The 23,238-nt window shown below is 32.8% G+C and overlaps 4 protein-coding genes and 1 pseudogene across 8 annotated transcripts; 2 read left to right on the forward strand and 3 right to left on the reverse strand.

Annotated features, from left to right (window-relative positions):
- Positions 1 to 505: 505 nt before the first annotated feature.
- Positions 506 to 1,774, reverse strand: LOC120160766 (40S ribosomal protein S19-3-like). The gene is made up of 4 exons (XM_039171118.1): positions 1,580 to 1,774; positions 1,348 to 1,438; positions 1,073 to 1,256; positions 506 to 596 (listed from the first exon to the last, which is right to left on the reverse strand). The coding sequence occupies exons 1-4, from the start codon at positions 1,661 to 1,663 to the stop codon at positions 524 to 526; spliced, it is 432 nt and encodes a 143-aa protein (XP_039027049.1). The 5' UTR covers positions 1,664 to 1,774; the 3' UTR covers positions 506 to 523.
- A 1,088-nt stretch (positions 1,775 to 2,862) lies between these two features.
- On the reverse strand, positions 2,863 to 8,126 carry LOC120160269 (glyceraldehyde-3-phosphate dehydrogenase GAPCP2, chloroplastic-like). 4 transcript variants are annotated; one of them, XM_039170683.1, is made up of 15 exons: positions 8,053 to 8,126; positions 7,748 to 7,880; positions 7,378 to 7,454; positions 7,214 to 7,281; positions 7,061 to 7,099; positions 6,562 to 6,662; positions 5,168 to 5,280; positions 4,914 to 5,013; positions 4,626 to 4,772; positions 4,287 to 4,347; positions 4,104 to 4,201; positions 3,878 to 4,020; positions 3,664 to 3,747; positions 3,297 to 3,386; positions 2,863 to 3,126 (listed from the first exon to the last, which is right to left on the reverse strand). In XM_039170683.1, the coding sequence occupies exons 2-15, from the start codon at positions 7,850 to 7,852 to the stop codon at positions 3,069 to 3,071; spliced, it is 1,284 nt and encodes a 427-aa protein (XP_039026614.1). In that variant the 5' UTR covers positions 7,853 to 7,880; positions 8,053 to 8,126; the 3' UTR covers positions 2,863 to 3,068. The 4 variants fall into 4 exon arrangements, with proteins under 4 accessions (XP_039026614.1, XP_039026616.1, XP_039026615.1 ...); XM_039170685.1 differs by lacking the exon at positions 8,053 to 8,126 and having other exon boundaries at positions 7,393 to 7,454; positions 7,748 to 7,963; XM_039170684.1 differs by lacking the exon at positions 8,053 to 8,126 and having other exon boundaries at positions 7,381 to 7,454; positions 7,748 to 7,963.
- A 5,279-nt stretch (positions 8,127 to 13,405) lies between these two features.
- LOC120160295 (heavy metal-associated isoprenylated plant protein 41) lies at positions 13,406 to 15,605 on the forward strand. The gene is made up of 3 exons (XM_039170711.1): positions 13,406 to 13,632; positions 13,841 to 14,039; positions 14,678 to 15,605. The coding sequence occupies exons 1-3, from the start codon at positions 13,431 to 13,433 to the stop codon at positions 14,835 to 14,837; spliced, it is 561 nt and encodes a 186-aa protein (XP_039026642.1). The 5' UTR covers positions 13,406 to 13,430; the 3' UTR covers positions 14,838 to 15,605.
- Positions 15,606 to 16,948: 1,343 nt separating this feature from the next.
- LOC120160303 lies at positions 16,949 to 19,395 on the forward strand. Of its 2 annotated transcripts, XM_039170727.1 has the most exons (8): positions 17,000 to 17,014; positions 17,128 to 17,262; positions 17,758 to 17,865; positions 17,969 to 18,024; positions 18,179 to 18,305; positions 18,395 to 18,501; positions 19,137 to 19,203; positions 19,286 to 19,395. In XM_039170727.1, exons 3-8 carry the CDS (start codon positions 17,784 to 17,786, stop codon positions 19,363 to 19,365), a joined length of 519 nt encoding a protein of 172 aa, XP_039026658.1. In that variant the 5' UTR covers positions 17,000 to 17,014; positions 17,128 to 17,262; positions 17,758 to 17,783; the 3' UTR covers positions 19,366 to 19,395. The 2 variants fall into 2 exon arrangements, with proteins under 2 accessions (XP_039026657.1, XP_039026658.1); XM_039170726.1 differs by lacking the exon at positions 17,128 to 17,262 and having other exon boundaries at positions 16,949 to 17,014.
- Positions 19,396 to 20,430: 1,035 nt separating this feature from the next.
- Positions 20,431 to 21,851, reverse strand: LOC120160156 (annotated as a pseudogene).
- Between the last annotated feature and the right edge of the window lie 1,387 nt (positions 21,852 to 23,238).

The following is a 23,238-nucleotide window of genomic DNA, read 5'->3' on the forward strand; positions in this document are numbered from 1 at the left end:
ATTTTAGTTGATAATCAAACTTTCAAGCAAGTATCAATAATAATATCATTTTTTTAACTCAAATGAAAAAAGAAGTCTCAAATTGATACCTAAACCTGAAAAACTTCTCAAATTGTAGTAATGATTGGCTGTTGAGATACTATATCAAAACATAAATCGATTTGAAAGAAGAAAAAAAATCAAATTCAAATGCTAATTTGATATGGGGAAATATTGAACCAATTTTTAAAAAATCTCGACAATAGATTATAAATACTCTACATACGTATATATTTAATTCAATTGTGTAACTTCTGAACATAAACATAAAGTAAATATAAAAAAGACCTTTAAAACACAAAATTGCATCAGAACTAAGGTTTTAATGCCGGACAATCCAGTGCGAATGAAAACAAAACATGTAGTACAAATTTTCATTGGAATTCAGAAGTTCACCATGATCAAGCTTAACACACCCTACTTGTACAAATGAAGACGAAAATTGATTCAACAAATCCTCCAACAACAGCTCTCTTAAAATTTCTCAGATGGCAACTGCAATCCTTCCAGCTACCTGGTCCAGATCACGCTGGCCGTTTGATGTGATTCTCCTTCCACTGATACACCACATGAACTTCAGTTCATCTTATTAAGTACAAAAACAGCTAACAGCCTAAAAGGCAATGACTGACTACGGATAATTTATTGTCTGATGCATTTGTTTCTCCTTAAGAAAGGATCTACTTTTCAAAATCTATAGTTACTATATTACTTGCACTCGGGAGGTGAATGTTCAATACAAGTATGCATCTAATATGACAAGTTTAATGTGTTCATATGATAGTATCACTCTACCATGTCAAAATACAGGTCAGACATTGTGCACAATTTGGTAAGAAAATTGAAAAGATAAATTAGGGTAGACGTATGTGTGTATCTATTCGAATAAGGAATGATTCTGCAAGCAAAATTGATTTCCCATTTAAACTCGCTGTTAGGCATGACCAACTATCATAATACAAACATATGATTAATTGCAGTAGCAATCAGATGATCATTGCAAACAAAAAAGACGGTAGTAAAGAAAACTCGCCCTTTAGGATCGATATCGATGATATTCACATTCTGCAATTGCTGAAGAATGTGGCGCGCAACGGATCCACTGCTCTTGCAGAAATGACGTGGGCGACTCCCGTTTCTCTTAGCCCCTCCATAAATCCTCCTAAAGGCACCAACACCAAGACCTCCCCTCAAGTATATCTTCCTTGCCATGGAAGCTACAAAGCAGCAGGATATAACTTTCATATAGAATGCGCATACAATACCGCATTAGCGTCGGCCGATAAAGTAAGCTATAAATCTACATACCGGCTCTAATATAATACCAATCAGGGTCGTAAGGAGGAAGCTCCTTCAGTTTACCAGTCTTGGCAATGTCAGTCCACGGAGGGAGCTCGATCTTAAGAACAAAGAAAGATTTGAAGAAAAAAAACTTCAATCTTCAGGAAAAAAAAAACAAAGATACATAGCAGATCCAGAATCACAGACTAAGGAAAGAACTTAATTACATCTTTAAATGGAGAAGATAGTGAAAAAATACCTTGCCGGAACGCTTGAGATGGGCGGCGTAAGCTTTGACGAAGTCATGAGGGGAAACGTCTTTAACAGTTCTAGCTGCTTCCATTGTCTCGATTTATTTCTCTGCTACGGCGGAGATCGCCTCTTCCTGTTTGCGAAATATGCTTGCTGCGGTCGGAGAGGAAAGAATCCAATATATAAAAGATTTCAAGGGAGCTAGGGCTTTATGCTATATCTATATTGCCTGTGTTATCTGAATTACCTAAATATCCCTTCATTTTCTCTTCTGTCTATGACTTGGGCTGGACCTGATCGCAATTCAGTTTAAGCATGTTTTAAGGTAAATTACATCATAGGTCACTGAACCATATTCAAATCATTGCGATCTTTATAGAAATAAAAAAATATATAAATCTACAATGATTTTTTTAATAGTCTGAATCAATTATACAGTAACATTTATTTAAAATTTTCTTAATTAATTGACAATTTATATATATTCTACAAACATTATGGATTGAACCCATTATTTCTAGAAAAAACAACATTTCTTTTTACCACTAAAAGACAATTTGAGAATTTTTTTAAGATAAAATCATGAGATTTTTTTTCAAGTTACATAGGATACTTGCTATTGTAGTTCGTCATTATTTCTAATTTATAAACCTTAGATTAATGGGTTTATATATAAATTGTTTAGGATGAATTCATTGAGTGATATTAGTGATAAAATAGAATGTTAGTATTCTTAGATAATCGGGATTTGAGCAAATACACCTACAAGAGTGTGTGTATATTATCAACTGATTAAGAAAATTCTGAACAAATAATACATTATAATCACTCTAGACAATTCAAAAAATATATAAATCATTTATGGTAAACTACATTCTAGATCACTCAATTATTAGTCAAGTTACAAATAATTATAATTTTTTTTAAAAAAAATTACAATTTAATCATTCAATTAAAATATTATTACAAACAAATCATTGAATCGTTAAATATTATTTCAAATCAATAATCTTTGAATTTTAAATAAGTGAAAGCTAATAAGTAATATTAATGTATAGAATGATTCATATATTTATTTATTTTGTATTTTTCAATGATGGATTATATTTGTGAAATGTATTGATGAGTATTTTACATTTAAAATCTATATAATCAAAATAATTTGATTATAAATAAGGGACCATCCTACCATTTAAAAGTAGATGGAGTTGAGTGCACGTGTGTAGGAAGAATGATTGTATAATTTTCCTTGGAATTTAAAATAAAAGATACAACCCTTTGACAAAGATAAAGCTAAAAGATGCTACTTCAACCATGTTGCAGACTCGTATTTTTCATTGTTTCAGACTCGTATTATGGGCTGCTCAACTCTTACATGGACAAGCAATAAAAAAGAAAAAAGAAGAACAAACAATTCTGTTCAATTATTGTGGAAATTGTGTATTCTCCAAAACAAACTTCTAGCATGCTCAGTAACATCTTCCCTCCCCATATAATTAGTCGTGCGTTGCTAACACCAGTGAAATGTGCTCTACTAGGTCAAGAACCCGATTGCTGCAATAAAATTTTGGAAACTGTTAGACAAGCTGATTTGTTTTTCAAATACAGAACAATTATCCGAATATATGCATCAGTCTGGTGTGTCTGTGTATCCGTGTGGCTGCACGTGACGTGCACGCGAGTAATGAAAGGTTTGGATGACTGAATGAGAGAGGAAATCGTACCTGTAACCCCACTCGTTGTCGTACCATGAAACAAGCTTCATGAACGAAGCACTCAGCCCTATTCCAGCTTTTGCATCAAATATACTTGACCTGTTACAAGATAAACTCGTTACGACCTTAAATGCCATCATCAATTAAGAAGGAAAAAACACATTTAATTCCATTATGTTCCGATAGCAAAATCTAAATGAAGCAAACATAGAAGCCTTGAAATACAGCAATCCTAGATAATCGAACTTAGCATTGGTTCTGGTATATAAGCGAGCATTATTACTCAATTGTAATAGGCCTTTACGTCTCGTGTTACATCACAACAGAAGGCATATGTGGGATGGGTGTGTACAATAGATAGAAAATGACAAAATACCTCGAATCACCAACAAAATCATTTGAGACAACATCCTCGTCTGTGTATCCAAGAATGCCTTTAAGTGGACCCTCTGCAGCATACCTATAATAAAAAGATAAAAGAATCTCGGTAAATGTGATATATAATCAAGCAGTTAGCAGAAAAGAAAAAACAAAAACAAAATAGAGATGTGAACACGGAGGATACTCCAGCCACAAGTTAGAAACCCCACTTTATGGCTGCTTTGACATCTTCATAAGAGGCACTCTTTTGAAGTCGGCAAGTTAGATCAACAACAGAAACATTGGATGTAGGGACACGGAATGCCATTCCAGTAAGCTTTCCATTGAGTTCTGGAAGAACTTTTCCCACAGCCTACAAGGAAAATTACAATTAAAGTTTTGTTTCAGAAAAACTGTGCTGGAATTATAAATCTGGTCATTTATATCGTCTCATACCTTTGCAGCACCAGTTGAACTAGGGATGATATTTTGCCCAGCTCCTCGACCACCTCGCCAATCCTTCATTGAAGGGCCATCGACCGTCTTTTGTGTTGCTGGATTTTATAAACTACCATGTTATCATAACAATGCAACATCACGAGTTATCTAATGAATGAGGGGCACATGATAACCGGATACCTGTAGTTGCATGGACAGTTGTCATTAAACCCTCAACAATACCAAATTCCTCATGAACCACCTGCAACATGTTACCACAAAAACCAAGGAAAATTGCCAAAAAGAAAAATTTATACCATCCGCCTTGAACTTAAAACAGGAAGATGGAATTGTCTACCCTCAACAAAGGAATAATGTCAAATGCAGGCATACGTAATTGTCAACCACCATGAACACAAAACAAACAAAAGCAGAATCTTACCAAAAAAACACAATTTTCCGTACTTTACCACGTGACTTGTGACCATTAACATTTAACGATGGAAAAATAAAGCTTAAAATCTGAGGATGCAAGTAGACCTTGGCAAGAGGAGCAAGACAATTGGTAGTGCAACTAGCATTAGACACTATGTCCATGCTTGGCTTGTAGGTCTTCTCATTTACTCCCACCACAAACATAGGCGCATCAGCTGATGGAGCTGAAATTACAACTTTCTTGGCACCACCCTGCAGGACAGGTTCACTAAAGTTAAATTTGGAGCATTTTACAAAATGCATGCACTCACAAATGTGCTTGTAATGTGTTTCTATTAATGTGGTCATGCAAAACGGGGGGGGGGGGGGAATCAAAGACCTTAGAGAACTAACCTTCAAATGAGCCGAGGCCTTAGCTAATGTTGTAAAAACACCAGATGACTCGACAACAAACTCAGCCCCATAATCACCCCAAGGGATCTCTGCAGGGTCCCTAGTCGATATTGTTTAAATGTTAGCTCAAGTTGAGATGATTTAATAGTAAATCACTAGTTTTTTAATAAAATCAAATTACATGATTCTATGTTGCAATTCGTAGATAAGCTAATTCCAATAGATCATTAAAGGAAAAGTACTAAGAATAATACCTTTTGCTTACAACCTTTATTTGCTTGCCATTAATTTCCAGAGTGGATTCATCCACAACTTTGATGGTTCCCTTAAAGCCTCCATGAGTAGAATCGTATTTAAGCATGTAAGCCTGAATTTAATAAAAATATTAGTAAATTGCAACAATTTCTGATGACCAGAAGAATAATAAGGGCAGTTATCCTGGTATGTACTGAACAGAATAGCCAAAGAAAAAGAACCTTTAGCCCAAACAATAACCACCCATCCAACACCCCAAGCTACAGAGACAGAATAAGCATAATGATAATAATGAGTATTGATCATTTATGGTAGACATAAAGTTGCTTTCATTGTGACACCAGGAGAAATATCATAACTCAAACAGAAGCCTAAAAATTCCAATTCCCACGCAAAGATTCAAAATGTGCAGATCCTGAACCTATGTTGCCCCGACTCTTTTTCTTTAGATATTTGTGTCCAGCACGTATTCAGACATGATATGGGGCTATTATCGTCCAAGGACACCACAAAATGGAAGCTAGCCTTCAAAGAAAGTGATAAAAACTACAAATAGCTAACCTTTAGTGAAAGGGTTATAACACAAAATTAGTAATAGTTAGCTCTCTCACTAGTTAAAATCTAGGTGTCCAACTTAACTTGGAAAAAGTCGTAGAAATTTAGCTTTTATTGACCTTTTCTGCTCGGACTAGTCATTTATGATCACGCAATACAACACAGACAATGGTATGGGATATCTGTGTAAAACCTGTCAGGGATGGTCTCTCGTGGCGGGCAACAACTCTACAACTAGAGACGAGGTAATAAAGGTTCTAGAAAAAGAAAGATGAAACGGCTTTGTTACAGGAAAAAGGAAAGAAAGGTAGAAGCAAGATAGAGTATGCTAATATCTGGGCTCAAAATGTTTCCAGTTGTCCAAATTGGATAGAATAAAGTTGAATGTATAAATCCAATACAAAAGGCAATTGACGAGTAAGAAATCTAAACACGTGGTAAAACCAGTATTAATACCATGGAAGTTGGTTCTGCACTGGTTCTGGCTGTACCAGCCGGTGATCACTGTTCTAATAATAAATCGAAATACTCAGTTCTTAATTCCGCAAAGGGGTCAGCCACCATTTAGTAGTAGTTGAGTGTATGTGTGGAGGAAGAGTGATTGTATAGCATTTCCTTAAATTCTTAATACGTAATTTATTTTCAAATCATTTTTCTCTTTGTTTCCATATTGCATTAAAAATGCGGTAAATCCATACAGTAAAACAAATCAAAGTGATATTGTATGTAATAGTTCAGGTAAAAAAACAGTGCAATACTGGCTTTCTTGATTCATGAAAGAAATATACCTTGAATGAAACTTTAGATCGAACCAACAAGTGAAACTAGACAAGCTTACCATGTACTTAGCATCAATAAATGGATCATTGACAGCTACTACATCGATATCATCCCTTACAATTGCTACTCGTAAGACCAACCTTCCAATCCGACCAAAACCTGTGAAGGTTCATTATGAAAAATGAGTGATTGAAAGCATAAAACTTAATAATATTATAAACTGTAAAGAATCTAAATAGTGTTAACATCGAAGGGGTTTCAATTTGCGCATATGTTACTTATGAAACTTTCCAATCATACATACTATAATAGCATATATGAACTGCAGTTCTGTAAACATTTTTTTTTCAAATGTGCCCAAATCCCCATCCTCCCTTCCATAATAAATTAAGCCTAGGAAACTAATTCTTTGTATCTGCAATAATAATTGCATCAACTTAAATGCGCAAGCTAATTGAAGGTAAAATCATTTTCTTTGAAGATTAATGAAACAACCTGATTAAGATAGATACAATTATAAAATAAAATAAAGGCATAATCCAAATAAGGGAACGTACCATTGATTCCAATCTTTGTGTTGCCGCTATTCCGTGATCCTAGACAAATTAGAAATAAGTCAAAAGCAGAGGATCAGAACATACAGGTTTGAACACAAATAACTAAGCTTCTTTTTTTTCTTTCTACCCTTCATTAGTATATAGAACACTTACTTGGAACTGTGGGAGGAATTTCAGTAGCAACGGCTTTGATGGGTTGTATACTCCTTGAGTAGCATTTCCTAAACAGATGAATATTTTCTTAAAACATGCCAACAAAAGGCCAAAATTTTGCACAATGAAGAAAATATTGAAAAGCCAATGTAGAATAAATTAACTGCAGTGGAGAAGACCTAGTTGAAACTGCAACACCAAAACTGGAATTGAGATTCCCACCAAAACCAATGCTTGAAACCTGCACAGGCATGATCATTCAACTTACTACCAATAATTTATTCAACACGATCACGTTCAGAATTAAAATTAATTAAAATCAAACAATGTTTTATTGTTTTCTCATCAATCAAACAAACTAAGCGTGACTAAAAAAATCAATATCTGCACCTCTTAACTAAATAGAAACATGGATCACAAAGATAAATCAATTCTTAATACTCGTTCAGCTTAGCTTTAGCTCAGTCTTTCTTTTGTTTCCTTTAAAACAAAAAAAAAAGATCTATTTGAGGTAATCGGGGGAAAGTGAAAGACCTTGAGGCGATCAGAGGGTGAGAGAAAGACGTCAGAGCGGGCGGAGACTTCGACGAGAGGAGCGGCGGCGGCGGCAGTGGATCTGATGAGAGAAGAGAAAGCCATTGTTCCTCGGATAAAATAACAGAAACAAGTGAAATGAGAGAAAGCTATCTGGTATTGGCAGCAACAAGTGAGGAATAAATAATAAGAAAGAGTGGTAAAGTGTTGTTCTTTTTTTGGTATAAAACAAAGAAAACAACTGTCCAATAAACGAAGAGAAGGGAAGAGAACGGAGATTCTTAAGAAGGATGAGAGACAAATATCAAATTCGTCTTTGGCTTTGATCTCTGTGAGTCCCAGGTTTGAGCTTTTGTTTCTTTCAATGATTCAAAATGCAAAGAGAATAGCTGGTTGTTTGGTAACTAGCCACCTAACCATCATTGTCCGCTGGTTTTCTCCTTGGAATTTGGATACCCATGTGTATTGAAATTTTGAGCTATTTTTTTATTTTTTAAAAAAAAGTGTATTTTAAAAAAAATATTAAAAATAATTATTTATTTATTTTAAATAAATAAAAAACCCTTATTTATTTTATGTTTATTACCGATCGTTAAAAATTAATAGAGATACTCTTTGAAAAATAGATCTTGGACTTAACTAACAAGGTTTGAGTCTACTATTAGTATTAACTAAGGACCAGTTCACACCCCGGTAAACAAGTTCTCGGCTTCAACCTTTAACTTCGTCAACTTCCTCATGGTTCAACCGAAGTGAGGCTTGCAGGCATCATACCTGCAATCCTCACCCTTCAACGCATATTTCTTAATACAGGTCATTCAAATACTACCTTCACTTGCCAGAATAAATTTTACGAGTAACAATCAGCATAAATATTTTTAACTGAATTGATGTTGTATTAAAAACTGTGACAATAAAGTATGGACTAGGGATAATAATAAATCGCATACTTATGTGTTATTCTATTAATATCTTTTAAATTCAGATAATATCCGAACGATTATATAATGGGTAATTATCATCCAATGAATTAGAATTTTTTTTCAATATTTTATTATAGGAATCTGCTTTACTTTTTTGTGTATATACATATTTAAATTCATTATTAAATATCATTTTATGAATAATAATTCAGTTGTCCATACTCATATATATTGAATATTTATTTTGAAAATAGTTTAATTATAAAGTCTGATAAAATATTCAAATTTTTAAATATTTATTCAAAATTCAAATGTAGATATTTATTTGTTTTTATCATCTCTATTAGCATTTTATTACCAATCACAGAAGCAGGCAGAGATCAGAAGTTCCAAGTAAAATTGAAGGTAAATATTATTTAAGGTCCAAACCTCAAATATTGAATTTTAGGGTATAAGATTTAAGATTTAATGTGTAGAGTTAAAATTTAGAGTAAACTAATAAATGATCTCTCGACTATAAGAAATTATTTTGTTGAATTCATCGACTATTAAAAGTTATAAAATAGTCCCTAACTATAGGGTGTTGTTTTGTTGAGTCTCCGACTATTAAAAGTTATAAAATGATCAATCGACTATTCATTATGTTATAAACTTATTTTTTTGTTAAAAAATGAACGATAATTTGAGTTGGACATTAACTTATTGACTGAGATATAATAAAATCCGATCTCATAATCTCAAACGATTATTATATCACAATCAGCATATTAACTTCAAACTCAGACAATTATTTTTTAAAAGGAAAATGACAAGTTTAGAATATAATGAATAGTCATATGATAATTTTATAAATTTTAATAGTCAAATGACTAAACAAAATAACGTCCTATACTCGAAAAACTATTTGTGTATTTTATCTAAAATTTAAGATTTTTTTTAAATAAAATATATTTAAATATTAAAATCCATCTATGAAAGAAAATCCAATAAATTAAGAATAAAAGGAAATTGAAGGAGGGGAAGGACGTTGCATGGAAACACTGCGATTGTACGAATTCTCCAAAGAGGAATGGAATAGAAGAAGACAGCAAAAGCTATTTAAAAGGACAAAGCGAGTTTGTCGCGTAGTGATCAGGTAAAACTCAACTCAGCCTCGAAAGCCACGTTGGATCCACGAAGTGCGACCTAGTTTAAGGGTTTTCCCCGGTTCTGCAGCTCGGCTCTTGGCTTATTACAGTAGTAGGTGGTTTGTTGTATTATTAGTTTTTTATTAATACTTATAATTATAATAAAATATTTGTTAAAAGATAATTTTTAATTAGTTGATATCGAAAATTCATACTTTTAGTATTTATGATGCTTTAACTTAATATCTTAAAAAATAATAATAATTTTTTTATCATTGAGATCGTTTAATTCCTATCAAAACCTACTATCAATTTATAGTAAAATGGTTTTCTTTAACAATATATATTTTAAAACTAAATGAAAATATTTTATGTTTTTATGAATAAATTGAAAATAAAAATAAATAAATTGATGATACCCTTCGTTTATTTATTGTCTTCCTACCCTTACGGAGGTGCTTAGAAGTGGGGACGGTTTAATCTAAGAGAGTTTTGCTTAGAGACGACGTCACTTACTGTAAGGTTTGTTGGGAACAAACAACACCTTGGTTTCTACGTTCCATTCAATATCTTTAGTGTAGGCTGTAAATATATTTTGAGTAAACTGAATATTTAGTACCATAACTATTAATTTTATTTTATTTTGATCATTCAACTATTTTTTTTTAAATTATACTTTATGTTTAGTCTTGGTTTTATTTTCTATCACTTACAGTTAAAAAATTAAGGATGATGCTACAAACGGGGGTTGGTTCAAGTGGTAAGCAGTTTGGTATTGCTTAAGTGTGTCTCAAGTTCAAAGTATTGTGTATGCAACAAATCTCTGTCGGGAAACTCACCCACCAAATCTAGGTATGTGACACTGGTCGGTTCCAATTAGTCGGGGTGAAGCACTAGGGTACCGAGAGGGCAACAAAAAAATTATTGACGACGATGACGTGTCACCATAAGATAATGTTACATTATCTTTGAAAAAGTTATAAAAATGTCACGTTAGCAGTTCTATTAATATTTTATATGTGTGTGACCAAAATAAAACTAAAGCGTAACATTAAGTATGATTTCTTTAAAAAATTATTGAGTGACTAAAACGAAACAAAATTGATAGTTGGATATTAAACGTGTAGTATACGTATACATTTTTATAAATATATTATCATTTATGTTATAATTAATCGATTTTGTTATTTAAATTTCTTTTTAGTTTTGTAATAGAGATGATAAATATTTTATAAAATTAATATAATTTAATTAATGTTATAAATAAATTTATGTATAATTATGTTATAATTAATATATATTTATAAAATGTTAATCTTTCCTCTTTTAAAACCCTAAATATATAAGGCAATGTGCCCCCAAGTCCCTCTCATACTTTCCTCTAGTTGTAACCCCATTTTTATGCCAACTAATATTGTTTTCCTTTTGATTTAACCATAAGTATGTTAACGGCCTTTACGTGTACGTTTGACATAGGGGATTGATGAAAACTTATGGAAACCTGCCTAATCTTATTATTATTTTTAAGAGTAAACTGTACGGGTGATCATTATCTTATTATTATTTTTAATTTTCATTGCTTATCTAAAATGTTACGTTGACTATTATTTAATTTATATTTTTTTTAATAATTTGAAATGATTATAAGTAATATTTATTTATATATTTTTATCTATAAATGCATCTGTTTAAACCCGTATTTTTTATGAAAAATAGCACTCCCTTCTTTTAACCAATTAAATTTGAGAATTTTTAGTTTTAAGAGTGAAATTAAAACATTATTATGTATTATTTATAATTTTGAGAGAGAGTATATAATATATGTTATATGATCATCTTCCATGGACTGTCCAATATTACCATACTGAACATTTAGTTACGCATAACTACGCTATGCAAATCTTGCATGAACTAATACTACAAAAACTATTTGTTAGAATTACAATTATGTGTCATTTTTTTCTTTAACTAACAGCTTACAATATCAGTTTTAGTATCGACAGTTGATAGTTTATATTTTTTTATTTTTTATATTACATATTTGATATTTTTGTGTTTTAGTTTTTAATAGCACTAGTTTTATGATACGTTTTTTTCCCATCTTTGACATGTTATCAATCATTTGGTATGTTATTTTTGTTTATATTTTGCCTATATTTGGATTTGGCATCACTTTAACTGATTGAAATGGCGTTTATTTATTATTATATTGATATTTCATGTTTTAAACTCATAAATTGGATTATAGTACTCTATTTATAGTTGTGGATAGGGTTGTAAATGAGACGAGATAGATCGAGCTATTCGAGATCGACTCGGTCAAGGCTTGATAAATACTCGAAATGAATGGACTCGAATCGAGCTCGACTCAAATTCTTAACGAGCCGAAACGAGCTACTTGATACTCGACTCGAAAAGTTTGTGAGCAACTCGAAAATATAATATTTAAAAAAAATATTAATAATATTAACATTTATGTGATGATTTTTTAAAAAAAACTTTCATGTATTTAAGGTTTAGGTTCGAGTTTGAGTTTGAAACTTAAATCTATTTAAGTTTAAGATTTTTTTCTTCATTTCGAGCTTTTCGAGCTGCTCACGAGCTTCAGTTCAGGATTTCGAGTTCGAGTCGAGCTTAAAAATTTTAAGCTCACGAGTTTCGAGTCGAGTCGAGCCTCATTTCAGAGTTTTCGAGTCGATTCGAGCTCAGCAATACTCGAGCTCGACTCGGCTCGTTTACACCCCTAGTTGTGGATAGTCTTCTCACGTCACATGACTCTAATTTACGATTTGTCAATGATATTTCAATAATTTTTGGTTGATGGTCTTTAATATAAGTATCTAATTTCTTGTGTCAATGATTATAAAAAATGCTCTAATCAAGTATTTATTTTTCAATTATGGTTGTAAACTTCATTATACTTCTTATTTTTAATAAAACTAGTTGTTTCTATAAAAGAATTTTTATTTATTATTTATTTATTAAAATATTATATTTTGATATTGTTGATGAATGCATCACAAAAAATAAAAGCTAAAAATCATGCATTTATAGTTCAACTTAAATATATATTAGATAAGATAATTTAACTTACAATAATTTATATCATACTATTATAAATAATTATAATCAAATTTAAATAGATATTCAAGTAATTTATTTGATTTAATTTTATAAATTTGATTCAATTCAAAAAAATTTAAAATAAAAATTGAATGATAAAACATGACTCATCTAATTAATTAACTTAGTTTTTATTTAACATTATTTTCAACTCGATTCGATCGAATCATCCCTGATTAGATTAGTCTTAGTATGTACATTAATATTTTAAATTAACAATAATTTAGTGCTTAATTTGATTGTTTTTAAGTTTTACATAAAGGAACTCAATTCCAATAATTTCGTAATGAAATCCAACAAAAAATCTCCCCTTTCCCTATCTAATCGTATGTAGTACTGTTCAAAACAAAGAAAGAGGGTAAGTTGATTTTTCTTCTTTACATTAGTGACCATTTGTGTAGTTTACCCTTTTATTTTCTCCCATAACTTGCTGGGTAAGTTAAAAGAGTAAAGGCAGTGTCTTACTCGTGAGTGTTTATGAAACTGAAAAGGAGTGGCCTTTGATGTCCAATGGCAACCAGAGAGTCGATAAAGGAATTCCCTAGTGCTGAAAACGGAGAAAAGGATGAAGAAGACGAGAAGTGGATTGCTCACTATTCATCAAACCATCAAATACTTTTAGTTGGTGAAGGGGATTTCTCTTTCTCTTTGAGTTTGGCCAATGCTTTCGCCTCTGCCTCCAACATTTGTGCTACTTCACTAGACTCCTATGGTACATAAACAACTTTACTTTCTCTTTGTAAATTTTTTATTTCTTTGATCATTTTACCAAGCCCCAAAATTTTGTAAAGCGTTTTTATGCATCCTTTTAAAGAATCCAGAAAGGGTTTGGTTAATAATGTTTAAGACTATATATGTTTGTGTGTGTGTGTATGTGTATGTATTGCTATGTCGTTTTATTGATGTCATGGTTAAATTAGATGTTTTGAAGAGAAAGTACAAGAATGCAGCGTCGAATTTGGAAAATCTTGGGAAGCTAAGAGCAACCTTGCTATATGTAGTGAATGTAAGCACAATGAAGTTTCATACCGAGTTAGCCAACCGAAAGTTCGATCGAATCATCTTCAACTTTCCACATGCCGGCTTTTATGGAAAGGAAGATAATCTCGATATGATTAAGTAAATTTCCTCTTTGCAAATTCATATATGTTTCTGGAATTGCTTTGTCGTGTTCCATATGTGTATTTAGTGTTTTGGGACATGTGTTCATGCATGGCAATCTTTTGATCTATACATGTCATCAATGTCTTTGCTATCCTTTTTAATTCTATCGAAGTTCTCTTAAAAGTTAACATAAATTGGTAGAGCAAATTGCCATTATTTCAGTATTGAATATGGTGGTGCTATGAGTGTGGAATATGGGCATATGTCCGAATATATGTTTTTCCATCCATATAGAGAGTTCTTGCAGTCATTCACTGTTATTTCAAAGAGTCCGAGCAACATTATGGTGGTGTACTGGTGTTCCTTTGTGCCGTTTTCGCTTTTCTTGATTGGACTAAGGGCAATCTCATAGGTCTCTTTGCTGCAATCTCTGCAATTCGTCCTAGGAATTAGGGGGATCAAACATTTTATTCCTTTTAGATTTGGAGGGAGTTATACCATGAATGTAAAGTGCTTATTTTGCTTCATAATTTTGTTTCTCTAAGATTAGATTTTGATGCTTGTGTTCAAGAATCAAGAGATCATATGAAAGTATTTAGTTTTCCCTTTGGCTTCCACTCCGTGTTTTTCACAATTTCATTATACTAATACAGGATGCATAAGCAACTTGTGCAGCGTTTCTTTTGGAGTGCAAAACGCATGCTACGAGTTAATGGCGAAATTCATGTAAACCATAAAACCAGCTATCCATATTGCCTATGGAATCTTGAGGGATTAGCTACTGCAAGCTTTCTGGCATTGATTCAGCGGTAGATTTTGACATAGAAGATTATCCAGGTTATCAAAACAAGAGAGGGGATGGTTCGGATTGTGATGTACCGTTTTATCTCGGTGAGAGCAGTACCTTCAAATTCGGCTTTTGCCCTCGAGCTATGAAAGTGGCTAAAGCAACCACAAGGTCGGGGTTCTGTAAAAAATCTAGGCATTTTGAGACCATTCCAATGCCAATACAGCTGCAGCCAACTTCTAGTTTCAACTATCCTCAGAGGAACCATATTGTGAATCACATCCCACTGCATGTTGGGTTGCCCCCTACCGTCCCTAACGGTAATCAATTCTCCGAGGTCTTCGATAGAAACTTAAAGGATTTGGTCCGAACATATGGGTGGGATAGTTATGGTGTGACATATCCTGAAAGATTGTTGTCTGATTTTGATGCAAGATATTATGGTCTAGGAAGAGTGAGGTATGGTTTTGACAGACAAATGCTAGAGTGCCAAGAACCTTGAAAGGTAACTTACATTACACGAACTGCACGAGCACGAGCTTCACCATATCACCAACTCAAGGCCACATCCGCTCAGGGCACTAGCATGTCAAGCCTACCAGCCGAATGCAACTGATAGAGGGGGCATTCTCCGTCTGTAGATACTAGAATCTTTTGGTTTTTCATTTGTTTCGGTTACTGTGTGCACCGACATGTAAAGTCGGAAATGCTTAAGCTTCCTCTGAAACTAGTTATCTTCTGTCCATGGAACTTAGAGTGTAATGCTTAACCAATAGCATCTTTGGTTTGCTTCATCCTTATGTTTTGTGCCTAACTATGTCTTGATCCTTCTACTATAATATTACAGCACTGCATTTGGGATATGTGATAGTATTCACTGCTTTGTAGCTTCTTATAGTTACCCCACCCAATTCTCTCTTAATAATTTTAAACCCTTTTATTTTCTACAGTTATAATCTCAAATTTTACGTTATGTAAATGATCAATAAAATAAGGGTAACAATTAAAATTGAAATATAGGCACACTATTAATTCTTTTGATGAATGAAGAAATAAAATTAATTATTATCTACTTATTTGTTCAATATGAATAGGCATAATCTAGAGGTTTAATTGGTAATTTGTTCTGATTGCTATTTAGGCTCTTATAGTTTTTTTTCAATGTCACTTAAATTTTTTTAAATATAATCACCAATATTCGATATGATCAAATATTACAAAGATCTAATATGAGGTAACTTGTAATTTAATTTATTATATTTATAAATACCAACATCTGAAACTCTGATATTACTAGTGATTTAATGCCTCATTTAAGTAGATCTTAAATGACCAATTGATTGTTAGTGACTTTTTAAGTTTTATTTCATAAATAGCTTTAATTTTATTTGACACTATTAAAGAATAATGTGATCATTTTAATCAATTAATGAATGATACATACACGATTAAATTAAAAATAAATTATTCTTCAAAGGTAGTGGCTCTCCTAGTCTTCTATCATAGTTTTTTTGTTTTGTTTTGTTGGTAAGCCATTTATTTTTTTTATTTTTTTTTATTGATATGCGGCAAGATTAATTTTAAATTTTATTATTGGTTGTCAACTATTAATATTCGTTATTGTTCTTTTATTTTTCTTTTTATTTTTAATAAGTATGTGTATGACACGTTTTCTTTTACCTTTATGATACATTTTCTTTTGTTTTTTTTATATTTTTTCTATCATTTGACCGTTTTTACTTATATTTTAATAAGCTTTGATTATACATCACCATGACTGATCAAGATGACGTTTATCTGTTATATGGTTGATCTTTCCTACTATGGACCATCGGATTGGATTTGGATACCTGCTATGCGTTTGTGAATAGATTTTCACGTCGCTCAATTTGATTTGCGATTTATCATGGGACTTTCAGTAGCTTGATCTCTTTTTGTGGTTTATTTACCGATGTAATCATATGTATTTGTATATATCTTTGTTCTAATTTTCTTGATTAGATTTTAATCTTTACTTATATGTTGATTTAAATTACTAATTTTATTTCATAATTATAGAAAACTATTCTAATTATACGTTTAATTTACTATTATGACTCAAATTTTATTTCCTATTTTAAATAAAACTGGTCTCTACGTTTATTTCTACGTTATTCCTTTACCAGGTGCCACCGCTAGCAGCACAGTGTTCTTCCATTCGAAGGTACAGGCAGCTTCTGATTCTCCAATTTCCTTTTCCTTTTCCATCTCCTTTCCTTCCAGAGATATCTTTTTTTCTTTTTAGGTTCTTATTGGTTCATGTTTTTCTCTGTTTAGGATTTCGAAAGATCCCTGATTGCAAAATCTTTTTAATGGGTTTAGTTCATTCTACTCGTTTAGATCTGACTACCCATGCCTTGATAGTTATTTCTTGATTGATACAGGAATTGTTTCACCGTAGTTTTGACTGAAGTAAGTATTCTGAAATGTCGGTTTCTTCCATTTGTGTTATTATTTGCTGGCAATCTAAAAATTTGAAGAGGAAAATAGGAATGGTATACAGAGATTACAGAGAAAATTAGGGTTTTCTTTGATGAGAGTGACGGAACCGAAAAAAGAGAGAAAAAAGTGACATGGAGAACAGATTTCCTTAATGAGTTATGTAATTTTTGCATTTAAGCTTTCCTTATAATAATACTACTTGTCAATCAAAACAGCTCTTGATGGTGTTTCACATATTCTTTAATAAAATACACAAGCAACTAGTTAATCTTATTTTGGTTCTTGTGTTTGTCCCATCTCAGCATTCCGCTGATAACTGCGACCACTTCTGAATCAAGTGTGCTTCTTGTATTATGGTATCTATTTGATAGGATAAATTCCTAGTCTGTCTAACAATGCTCTAAGTTTGACTTCTTAAAACATCACCTAACGGTTCGAATGACTTTTTTCTTCTTCTTAAAACAGGAGTTGAAAAAGGCAAAGAAGCAGATATGCATAGGAGAGTGTCGGCGTCGGGGAGGCCTTCTGGTACAGATGGCTCGGATTTCTCGTATCGAATGGTTGTTGAATCCCGTATGTTCTACCTCTAGTTGTCATTTTTTTCTTCTTCCTCTTAATTTATGCAACGACTTTTAATTAACATATTATTTCTCCGGTTTGTGATCCTAACCTGTAGGGTATCAAAAAGTAGCTCGTGCAAAATCTATTCTACGCTCATTTTTCTTAGTTCAGGTATGCTGCTCCCACATTTCATAGAAAACATACTTCCCACTTATCTTACTTTGGGGTTGACTCAAGTGTTATCGAAACTTTAATTTTTCGTATCTTTTAGAAGTATCAACATGTCCATGCTTTTATTTATCTTTATAGCATTCTTTCATTGTAGGCTATCACACTTTTGTTGGGACTATTTTTGCTTCTATTTCGATCAGCGTCAAATGATTTGGCTCTCCGAGGCATTGAGATTGCAACTATGGCTTGTGGTCTCATTTCATTGATGATAGGAGAATTAGGTTACTTGCTAACTCCCATGTTTTTGCATTATCATATCTGAGGTTGGCATTTCTTTAGTTTAATGCTATATCTTTGTTGTTTGTTTAAGGTCGAAAACGCAGCCGAGTGAATTTGTTGAGACTTTTTATGGTCGCATCATCTATTGTTGTCTCCTTCTTCATATATTGTTCCATTCAGAAGTATTCAGGATTCATGGTAAGGAGTTTAGTTTCTTTCTTTTTGGGTTAAAAATGTCTCCTTTTTTCACATTCTTATTTTTAATAAGTCAATCTCCGAGTAATTTTGTTCTGTTAGCATCGATTATCACATTATTGTATATTACCAGAAAATTGTATCAACAAAATTTAAAATGACTCAAGAAAATGGTATAAAGAAAGAGAGAAAATCTGCTGAGTGGATACTAGATAGTAGTGACAGGAAAGTGAAGAACAAGAATGAAGAAACGAAACAATGGGATTTCATAAATAAGAATTTCATGAATGGCATACAAAAATGCATCTAGTCGTTTTAGTAGCTGTAGGTAGGCATTCCAACCCTCATATGAGGTCCTGAAAATTTTCATGTAAGGCTTCATTAAGCAATTTTGAGGATGTAATGAAGGCAATCCAAGCGTCTGAAAAGTGCCTTATCGGTTGCTAATATAAATGATTGTTGAAATCAACAAATATTTAGATGATACTGTTTTTTCTACTAATAATTGTTGTACCGAATTTGTAGAATAATTTCAATTAATGTTACTGTTAGTTGAATAGAGGATCGATATCTGTTCTGATATTCTAAGAGATGAATCTTATTATATGATCTTCGGCTTGCTTATGTGTTTTGCTAAGGCTTCCAAAAGACCAAGCTACTGGGAAATAGTTTTGGAGCTTCCCGAGGTCATCCTTGCTGTTGTGGGTACGTTTTGATTTGTCTTGGTAATGTTTTTCTGAAGTTTTTTATACTAATCACAATGGCTTATCTTTTTCTTTTTTTGCAGGACTAGTGTTTCATGTATTTATCATTAGCTACACATTTCATCTCATTGCTAACATGTCTATCTCTAAGAGAGCTTCATAGATGTGTCTCGGAATCCTACATCAGTGTTAAGTAAGGAAAAAAAGTTTCTGTTCATTGCCTTAAACTTCATTTAATTATGAAATTGTTTGTAGTATGTTTTGATACCATTTTTAGGGATTAAGCAAATCAAGCTTTTGGGCAAGTTTAACATTGCTTTTGAAAAATGTGGTTGAAAAGTATTTTAAAAAATTCATTTCGAGAAGTATTTTTGGATTATTTGGTAGTGTTTAATATTGCCGCCAGAATTTACCTATTAAAATGTAAATGATCATTTTAAACATGATGATGCAAGTTAAAAATATATATTTAAATAATCTTTAAATTTTTTAATATTATAATACATAAAATATATAACTAAATAGTTTTTTAATAATTATACGTATTTTATAAAATATATAAAATATAAAATAATTTTATATAAAAAAACTGAAATGGAAATATATAAATTTCTACATCCATAAATAATTGACTATACTGATGTCTTGAAAAAAAATTATAATCTAAAAAGCAATTTTAAAACGTTCAGCATGAATTATAACTTTAAAAGTGCTTTTGATCTAAAAAGCAGTTTTTGAAAAGTAATAAGAAACGTGGCATAGTCTTTTGGATTCTTTTGTATTGAAAGATTGTTCACATCAATTTGTAAGAAATTGTTCCATATAGGATTTTAATGGATCACTTATTCTCCAAAAAAAAGTTTGAATTGATTTGATCATTATTTAGTTCGATTGAGTTATAAAGCAAGCAAAACTTGAGCATCTTAATATCAGGTTCGAGTAGTTTGTTAGTTTAAATTGTTACATATATGATTTTAATAGGTTGTCCTAGTTTCTGTAGTACTCGATCCAGATTAATCAATTAATAGATTGGATACTATCCAGATTAATCAATTAATAGATTGGATGCTGGTGACTATACAAAAAAGTGATACAATCACTCATTCGATTATTTTAACTTAAATAGAATCAATATAATATATATTAGTTTTTATAATTTAATAATTTAAACTTATGTCAAATAACACTTTAATTAAATCGGACTAGATTAAATTTAAATTAGGATCAACTACATGGACGGTTTACTCTCTTGGAGAAATTCATCAATGAAAGCTTGTATGTTCCTAATAGAGGAGCCATCATCCACCACAGCTGCCTCCGCGGCCACCTTCCACTTTAAGGCGTTGCTCTTCAAATCCACTGCCTTCGGCCCCGTCGTTGCTTCGAGTAAACATTTCTCCATCTCCTCCTTGGGAACTATCCGGGTCTCCGCCTCTCCACAGCACAGTCTCGCACCAGTCTTGAAGACATCAACCAAGTAAACAACATTCGTCACCTGATCACCCCATTGTGGGAACGCAACGACTGGCACACCGGACGAAAGCGCCTCCATCGTCGAGTTCCAACCGCAATGCGACAAGAAGCAGGAAACCAAAGGGTGAGTCAGCACTTTCTCTTGTAGACTCCACCGCACAATCTTGCCATTATCACCTACTTCCCGTAAGAATCCTTCCGGTAAAGTATGAAGTGGAAGGCCGGACTTTTCAGGCCACGGTTTCATCACCCACAAGAATGACATACAAATGGTTAACAACGCCTGAGCTATTTCATTTACCTGTTCTTGTTTCAAGTAAACAACAGCACCGAACGAGATGTATATCACCGACGAGGCCGGTTTCGAGTCAAGCCACTCCATGCAATCGTCGGCTTTAATTTCACGGTGTCACCAACAACCGTGCTGTCTGGCACTTGAGGGTACTTGAACATTGGACCAACAGTCTTTATAGTGCAGAACTTGGACATGTAATCAACGATTTCATGCTCGAGTTCTTCGAAAGTTTCAATAATTACACAAAAAGTCTTGTCAAGTTTCTTAGACTGACCAAGAAGGGTCTACCCAAACAAGCATAAAGAGTCGAATGGTGCAAAAAGCTAGGAATTTCGTCGTGCTTGAGAACCGGCATGGCAGGCAACTTAACATCAATTGCAGGATCACTTTTACTAGGGAACGCCACTAACCCTTGATTGTAATGGTAATACACAGCGAAACAAGCACAAGATTGGACCCAAAGAATTGCAGAAGGGATGCCGAGACTTTCAGCAACATAAGATACCTATGGAACAAAAGGGTTGTTAATGATGCATGAAACGGGGCGGTTCTGCACACCGTGTTTCTTGATCATCGAAGTAGTCTATGGTTTGTCTATAAGTTCGACTTGAACCATGTATTTGGTCCAGTTGTGAAGATCTCGGCTCATCGTCGTCATGCCATCCTTGTAGCTTTCTAATCGGAGAAAGCCATCGCCAACTGGGATAGACTGGTCGCTGATGTTGTAGGCTTTAGCCATCTGTTTGCTGAAGCATTTGGGTGTTGCTAGTGTGACAAGCGAACCCATGGAGGCGAGGCGCTTGCCAAGTATTAGAAGAGGATTTACGGCCGTGGCCTATAAATGAAACAAGAAACACATGAACATGAGGCTCTGCTCTCATTGCATGCACAAGAAGAGAGGGAAGGCCAAAAGTTTTTCTAAGTGACTTGGGTGGAGTGCTTTTGTATTTGGTGTAACAGTTTGTATATTCAAGGGAATTACACATTTTAATGTATTTAATTATATTCACTGAAAATTTAAAGAAAAAGTAAAATAAAATTTTCACTTAATTATTATGTCCAGCAGGAGTGTTCAAATTTTTTATCATTCCGTTGTATAGTGAAGGATTGTGTCGATACAACCGATTAATCTAGTGGTATAAGACATTAAATTTCTTAAGTAAGATAAGTAGTTTAAGTATAAGTAATTTAATATCGCTTAAGTAAGTATCGAGCTCAAGATTTTATGTATGTAGAAAGTCCTTATTAGAAGATTCACCCGTTAAAATCAAATGTGTAACACAAATCAATCTAAATTAATAAAGACAAAATTCTAAAAATTCTAAACAACCTTGAGGAAAAAAAAAATCCTCCGCCTGGTCAAATTTAAGTGCACGTGAAAATTTGTCGGCTTTTCTTCCTTCTATTCTCGGTTTTCTTAACTATTATTGATCATATTTTGAACACTTAACAGAAACAAATTAACATTTTTTTTTGGTGAACGAAACAAATTTCATATTAATTGTGAATATGATCGTACAATTCGGGAAAAAAGATATAGAAAAAAAATACTATCAATAGTGAATGACAGGCTTTGTCAACACAAACAAAGACTCCAGTCTCAATTTGAAAAGAAAATTATATAACATGAAGGCAGTGCATGCCTCCACAATATATGCAGCCTGGGTGGTGGGTCGCGCCGCTACTATCAATCGCCTCATTCCTTGGGCACCACCACCAACTAGATAGGTTAAACTTAATATGAATGGAGTCCGTTAGTCTGGCACGAAATTGGCCACTTATGATGGTGTTATACTAGATTATGAGAGTGATTGGGGATTCACCAAAGTGAGACATTTGTTCGAAACTAGATGCGGAGTTGTGTTTGAGGGGTTGCCCATAGCCTTGAGCTTGAATTTGCGTATGGTCATTGTCGAAACTGACGGTACCGGACGAGGACTTGTCGATGGTGCTGCACACTGATGAGCCGACCAAATAAAGTACTAAAAGAATTTTACACTGTGTAACATTATTTTATCCCTATATCTCAATGGGTCCATGCAAGTAGTGAAACGATAAGGAGAATTGTTTGGTTGCTTGAGGTCCACCCGATTAATAGTCCACAACTTTTACAATTCAACACTTTCTTAAGATAGGGCTGTTGGGCTAGTATGGGCCTAGAACTAAAGTCTTATTTATTTTATTAGATATTCAGATAATTCGAAATTGAGATTTTATTTATTTGTATTTAATTTGATTATTCGATTTTTATGATATATTTGATTCAAA

This window comes from Hibiscus syriacus, unplaced genomic scaffold (genome assembly GCF_006381635.1).
Source record: "Hibiscus syriacus cultivar Baekdansim isolate YM2019G1 unplaced genomic scaffold, ASM638163v2 tig00111392_pilon, whole genome shotgun sequence".
NCBI lineage: Eukaryota > Viridiplantae > Streptophyta > Magnoliopsida > Malvales > Malvaceae > Hibiscus > Hibiscus syriacus.